The sequence below is a fragment of the Equus caballus genome, chromosome 3 (genome assembly GCF_041296265.1).
Source record: "Equus caballus isolate H_3958 breed thoroughbred chromosome 3, TB-T2T, whole genome shotgun sequence".
Classification (NCBI taxonomy): Eukaryota; Metazoa; Chordata; class Mammalia; order Perissodactyla; family Equidae; genus Equus; species Equus caballus.
The window spans coordinates 92808596-92815724 of NC_091686.1; the positions used below are offsets into that span (position 1 = coordinate 92808596).

General features: G+C 41.3%; 1 protein-coding gene across 2 annotated transcripts in view; it reads left to right on the top strand.

Annotated features, from left to right (window-relative positions):
• LOC102150541 (uncharacterized) overlaps positions 1-6577 on the top strand; it is a 37921-nt gene extending 31344 nt beyond the window's left edge. For both annotated transcript variants that reach the window (XR_011437625.1, XM_070263940.1), the window contains exon 2: positions 5904-6577. Coding sequence is in view for 1 of the 2 variants with exons in the window: in XM_070263940.1 (XP_070120041.1) it covers positions 5904-5959 (56 nt within the window). In the remaining variant the exon portion in view is untranslated. The remainder of the gene's footprint in view (positions 1-5903) is intronic.
• Positions 6578-7129: the final 552 nt, after the last annotated feature.

The window sequence follows — 7129 nt, forward strand, 5'->3', positions numbered from 1 at the left end:
TTGGTGTCTGTGGCCCAACTGCAGAGCTTTGGAGCTCCTCCAAGGATGCACACAGGGCAGCTGCTGCCAGACCATAAAACTGTCCCCCCATACACTGCAGAGACTTCATCCCGGCCCCACAACGCGGGGACTGCCAGTCCTGTGGTGAGTGCTCCCACATTGCCTGTTAACACAGAGGTGCCACATACGTGGAACTCACCTGGTAAGCTGTTTATTGTTTTTAGATTTTGTAGGAGCAGATATGATTTTTAGTCTGTCTCAAAAGCACCAGTATCTTTTTTTCTTTTTTTTTTTTTTTTTGAAGTACAAAGTAGAGCAAGAGGGTGGATTAGGAATCAGAAGGTCTAGGTCTGAATCCCAGTTCATGATGTGGTGTGTGTCATAGCCTCCGACAAGTAATTAAACCTCTTCTGGCTTCGATTTCCCCTCTGTCAATGGGAATAACAATTCCTGCTCTGCCCAACCTCTCAGGGATGCTATGGGGATCATTAGACAATAATAGGTCTGTGTTTTGTGAACTCTACAATACTATTCCTACATAGAGATTGTTATGAACAGGAACATAATGGTGGCATCTCTCAAATGCCTGACAAAATGAACAGGTGATCTTTCTTCACCCAGTAATGGAAAGAAAGTCCAACAGAGGCAAGAAAAGGAAGCTCAATGCACTTTTGGACTTTGTATTTCTATGGAGACCATCGGCACGCTACCTGTTGTCTGTAGAGAGATTTTCAGTTATTGGTGTGTTTTTATGGCATGGACAAATTAACTACCTTTAATCATTTAAGTTATCTTAATCAAAAAAAGATGGCTTCACACAGTCATGGTAACTAGTTGAAATTATGGCTCTCAAAAGGACTTTACTTTTAAAAAATGGTTCCTTTGATTGTGTATATATCTGTGTGTTATATGTATATAAGCATATATATGTTTATTTTAAATAAGTGTGCATCCAGAAATGATTGAAAAATATACTCCACATAATTTTAACCTAAGCAAATAGTTTAAGTAAGATTGACATGCAAAGTACAATGTTTTGAAAGAAAATGTCATCATCATCATCTCTGTTGAGTATGAGAGAGACTTTAACCTAGTGTTCATTTGTCATTTGCAAGCATGAGATTATTGTGCAGATCTAGAGAAGTGGCGAGATTGGTCTCCTGTTTCTAGGAAAAAGAATAGATGGGCACAGGTGAAATCCCAAATAAAAACACTATGGCAAGTAGAATTAAATGATCTATATGCCCCTTCCCACACATTAAAAAGAATTGAGACTTATCAAAGAAAAAACCTAAAATTGTCTTGGGCGGTTGGTTCTGAGATGAGTCAGGCCAATCTGCTGTGCTGCGTGAGGCTGTAAGGGAGTCTGCCTACGGCACTGCAGTGGTCAGTTTCCAAAGGTTAGCCTCCAGGTTGGGACTGCGCCATGACCTTGGCTTCTTTATTCACGCACTTCATGATTCCTTTGCAGGATGGGGATGGGGAAGAGGCAGAGATCTTGCCTACAATGTTGGCCTTGGTTACAGCTGTGCTTTCGTAAAACTAAATTGCTGACATAAGGGCTTTCGTTTATCTGTGAATTTCAAGTGTCTGTGCTGTTCCTATCTGCATAGCGTAGAACTCTATCACGGCACATCCTGCTCAAATTGGCACATTTGCAAGGATTTCTGAGCAACTAGATGGAGTTATAGGTTTCTCCCATTTTGCTGGTTAATGTTTGCTCTCGTTGGGAGGGGATCAGTGTGTATCTTGTGGTTCTGCCTGTGTCACCTGAGGTCATCATTTTGTCTCTCGGGAGCTGAAAACACCACTCTTCAAACATGCACCTTGATTCCTGGTTGTTCATATATTTGGCAGCTTATAGATCCCATTGTCTTCCTTGCATATTTTAATCTTGCAACACATAAAGCATGGGAAATGTAATACCCACATTATATAAATCACAATAATCAGCTCTTGACAAATTTCTGCAAAATATTTGTCAATAGCTTCCTTCAGTGTCCTGAGACATTTTACAAAGAATCATTGTCAATGCTGGGAGAGAAAGGAAAATGAGATAGTTATCTATCCTATTTCTCCATTCTAGTATTGCATGTGCTTGGGAGCCAACCAAATTTCTAACAGGGTTTAAAATGTCAGCCAGAATGTACTGAATATATAGTAGAGGCTTAGATTAAATTTCCTTTGGTTCACTGAGATAAGCAGGGCTTGGGGTTCATTTGGGGGGAGGGAAGGAGTCACTGATCTAATAATATAATTCATTGCCCTCTAATAAATTTTTTCTTACTTTTCCTTCAATTGTGCCCTTCTGTGTTTTTTTAGCATATCCAGAGAGTTAGACTCTATTCAAGTCCATTAAATGGCATCTTGTTTGAATATGGTCTAAAAAAAGTTTCCACGAAAAAAATTAGTCATCAAATCACATACATTTCCCTATACCATGAGAAAATATAAATGAAGCAATTCAAACAATTCCTTTTTACTCTCCCTAAATTGAACAAAGATGTGGATTCCCCCAATGAAAATGAATTTGCTTATATCAGTTCCCGAACAGCATTACTTTGTTTGAAATTCAAATAGACAAGGATGTTTTCTGTTTGATGAAAAACCATTTCTACTCTTAAGTTGCAAACAAAGCTGCTAAGTTCCCATGTTACTCACAGACCCATTTGCGTACACCTGGAAATGCTCCAGATTCAGCCCAGCATGTCAAGAAGCACAGGCTTCTGGGATTTCTTGGGCCACGTCTAAGGCTGGAAGAGTTCTCTGCACCTGTCTCCCTGCTGATATTGGCAGGAGCAGAGCTGTGATTGCTGAGGCTTTACAACTTTTTTCCCCCTTAGATGAAAATGGCAATGTCAGCCTCCTTCTCTTCTGCCATCGAGCCTTTCTTAATGTCTAGGAGCTGCCAGTGGTCACTGGCCCAGCTCCCCTCCCTCTGCATAGGCTCCAGGATTGCCATAAAGGAGTTCATGTTTCCTCAGCTTAGGGTAAAGAATCACCATGATCATGTGCTTTTAATTCGCAAGGAATTCCATCTACCTTCTTATGTACATGTCTTAATTATAGGGACAAAATTTTATATGTGATTGAGATGCCGTGACTTTGTTGTCATACCTTGAACATAAATGAGTACAGTTTATTGTTTAATTCATGAGAGTAAAGTGATGTAAGTTTCATGATTATAGACATATGAACCTCGGTGGAGTTTGATGGAGAGTAGAGACTGGAACCTCGGTTTCTCTATATCTAACCCAGTGCTTTCAGCATTGTGTCACCATGTCTCTGTGTCACAAAATCATCTTGGGCACACGGGCAAAATTTTATATGCAACATTTCAGTCATTCCATCTTGGCCTCTGAAGTATTGTCCTTGTGCTAAAATAAAATCTGTCTTTTTTCTACTGTTTGCACAAGGCCAGTGCATGTGGACAGGCTGTGCTTCCCCAGAGATTGCAGAATACTTCTGCATTTTGCGGAAAGCTATGGCCAGGAGAGAAGTGGGGTAGGGCAGTGGTTTTCAAATGCTTTCACCACAGTAAGAAGTGCATTTCATATTGTGACCCAAATCCCAAATACCATGACTATGAAGATGCAAGAATGTGTATACATATATAACTGAAATAAATTCCATAGAAAAACACTCACTTTTACTATTTCAATGAATTCTGCTGTATATTATTTGAAAAAATATATAGTTTCTGACCCACTGAATTGATTTTATGTCACTTTTATGAATGAGATGTGATTCTGTGGCCTTACTCAATGAGGATGTACCTGGCTTACCTCCTCATGCTACTGATGCCCAAAATACAGCCAAGCATATTTGTTTCTTAATGTGGGACCCAGCCATACCATATAAAACATTTCATTGGGAGCCATCTTGGTTGGTACTCAGCATGATTAAAGGACTTTACTGTGGGCATATCCATGGGTGTGCCCTAGGAGAGCAGATGTTCTTTGAGGACCTGGCTTGTGTCTCCTCTTTCTTTTTTTTTTTCTTTTTTATTTTTTTGAGGAAGATCAGCCCTGAGCTAGCATCTGCCAATCCTCCTCTTTTTGCTGAGGAGGACTGGCCCTGAGCTAACATCCATCCCCATCTTCCTGTACTTTCTATGTGGGACACCTACCACAGCATGGCTTGCCAAGGGGTGCCATGTCCACAGCTGGGATCTGAACCAGTGGACCCCAGGCCACCGAAGCGGAATGTGCCAACTTAACCGCTGCACCACTGGGCCGGCCCCTGTGTCTCCTCTTTCAAGCTGCTGAGTTGTCTTTGGGTCCCTTCTCCATCTCCCCTCCCAAATAGGCGTTATCAATAAATGATTGCAGACCAGTCTGTTCTACTCCATGCTATGACTTTGAGCAAGTCTCTTAAACCCTTTGATCCTCAGTCCCCTGATCTATGAAATGAAGAAACTAATTCTAGCTCACCAGGCTATTGTGAAAGGCAAATGGTATATTAAATGAGAAACTGGTCTCTCAACTGTAAAGTAAATGTTAGGTATAATTATAATTTTACCTATAACACTGTCGGCCATGACACATTAGAATTAAATGTACAAACGACAAAGCAAACCAAAGCTCTGGGAGGCTTGCTGATGCTTCTACAACTCTCTGGTATTTAATAAACTAAACGAACATTAATATGTTCTAAAAGCAGATTATTAAACCTATCAGTATCTATATAAAGTTACATATTGGTACCTAACAGACCACCTTAAAACTTATTGACTTAAATTCACAGAGACAAAAAGTAGAACAGTGGTTACCAGGGGCCTGGGAAGAGAGAGGAATGGGGGGATATTGTTGAGATGATGAAAAAGTTCTGGAGATGGATGGTAATGATGGTTGTACACTGTGAATGTACTTAATGCCACAGAGTTGTACACTTAAAAATAGCTAAAATGGTAAATTTCATGTTATATATATTTCACCACAATGAAAAAGAAACACTTAGTGACTTAAAACTACAACCCTTTCAGAGTCCAGATTTGGGACAGGACTCCGCAGGTTCAGCTCATCTTTGTCCTATGTGGTGTCTCCTGGGACGGTTCAGATGGCTCTATTTACCACTTTGGTCCTGGCTCTTAGCTGAAGTGCTTCTGTTCTCCCCATGGCCTCTCAACCTCCAAGGCTTCTCTCTACATGTGGCCTCTCTCAACAGCTGGACAGCCTTGTCTTCTTTACAGGGCAGCTGGGTTCTGAGAGAGAAAGCAGAAGCTGCAGACCTCTTAAGCCTTGGGCTTGAAGTTCCAGAAAATTGCTTCCATCATATTTTATTATCAAGTGAGTTATTATGGTGGCACAGATTCACTGTGGAAGAGGACTACACAGGGGCATGAATTCAGGGAGGCATGGTTCATTTAGGGCCATTTTGTAACAATCTACTACAGCCTCCCTGCCAATTTGGTAGCATCTCTCCATGCTTTGCCTTATCTTGAATTCTGTTCTAGTGCAATATAGGGTAGTAGTTAAAAGGATGGACTTCGGCACAAGGCTTCAAACGTTGGCTCTGCCACTTGTTGGTTGTGTGACCTTTAGCAAGTTATTCACACACTTTGTGTCTCAGTTTCCTTATCTGTAAAATGGGGATGGTAATAGTATTTATCTCATCGTGTTGTGAGTATTGAATGAGTAAATAGGAGTAGAAAACTTAATAACAGTGTCTGGCACAAAGTAAGAACTATATAAGCATTTGCTGTTATTGTTGTTTTTGTATTTTTTGTTTTAATAAACAAAAAGAGGTAGTACGATGGCAAAGGGGATATTTAGGGCTAAATAAGACAAAAAGGCTGGAAACTCTTGCTTGTGTACACAGGACCTCCCTGCCTCACAGAGTTCTCACTTACATTTAAATCCCTTGCTGACATTTAAGCCTCTTTCCTTTTGTTCTGACCACAGGAGACATGGAGAACAGCCGATCAACATCTCTCCGCAGTAATCCCCTGCGCACCTGAAGACAGCTGTGAATGCTTGAAGATTTGCTGAGACTAAGCTGGACATAGATATTGAGTTGAGGTCCAAATGTGTGTAAATCTGTGCCTGGGTGCAATTGCTGAGTTATGAAGAGGCACCCCACACATCTCTTCACCCCCTTGGGAAGCTGGAGCCGTAGGTCTTGTCTTTCCCGACTACAGTTAGGGAGTGAGTCTCCTCTTTCTGACACAAGTCTGGAGCAGGAGTGGGAGGAGGAGGACAATGTAAGCAGGGGCTGGGAGGGGCCGTGCTTATGGCACTCTGCTGGCGCAAAAGAGCTGAGCCTAGGCACTGATAATGTTGAGCAGTTCATTAGCACCTACTGTTGACTGCAGCGAGTTCTTGCTGAGTTCACAGTGGCCGTAGTGCCTAATCCAGTAGGCGCTTTTCAATCCTCAGCTTCCTGGACGGCCCTGCAACATTTGTCATCCTTTCCTATTTTGGAGTGACGCAGATTATTGTGCAGTTTTTGAGTACTGGAGCCAGAATGCCTGGATTCGAGTCCTGGCTCTGCCATTTGCCAGCTGCATGACCTTGAGCTAGTTGATTAACTGGTCAGTTTCTTCATCTTCATCTATAAAATAAAATTGATAATAGTACTATCTTAGTAAGTTGTTTGAAAATTAAAAAAAAAAAATTGTGTAAATCTCTTAGCACAGGAGAGAGCCAGAGTAAGAATTCAAAATATCTTTTAAAAACTCTTCTCCATTGATTTCTAGGACAGTGGCTCTTCTCCCACCTGTTAGACCACTCCTTCTGTGCCTCTTTTGCCAACCCTCTTGTTTCACACATCCATGAAAAATTGGCAGTTCCCTTAAGATTCCATCTATGATCCTCTGCTTTTCTCATGTCATATAACCTCCTAGGTATAACCTTGGTCTCAATTACTATGTACACACTGATCCCTTGCAAACCTTTATCTCTAGGCTAAGTTCTCATTGTAGATATCTCTATCTGGATAGTCCAAGGCTCCTTAAATTCAAAAGATTTAAAGCCAGGACTTCCACCCCTGGCTATGACAGAGTAGAAATTGGTACCAGACTACCCATCCACCATTTAAAAAAAATCACTAAACTGGGCAAAATATATGAGTCGACTATTTCAGGCAGCACAAGTGTGTGGCCCCTAAGAGAAGAGAAGCTCAAGAGGTG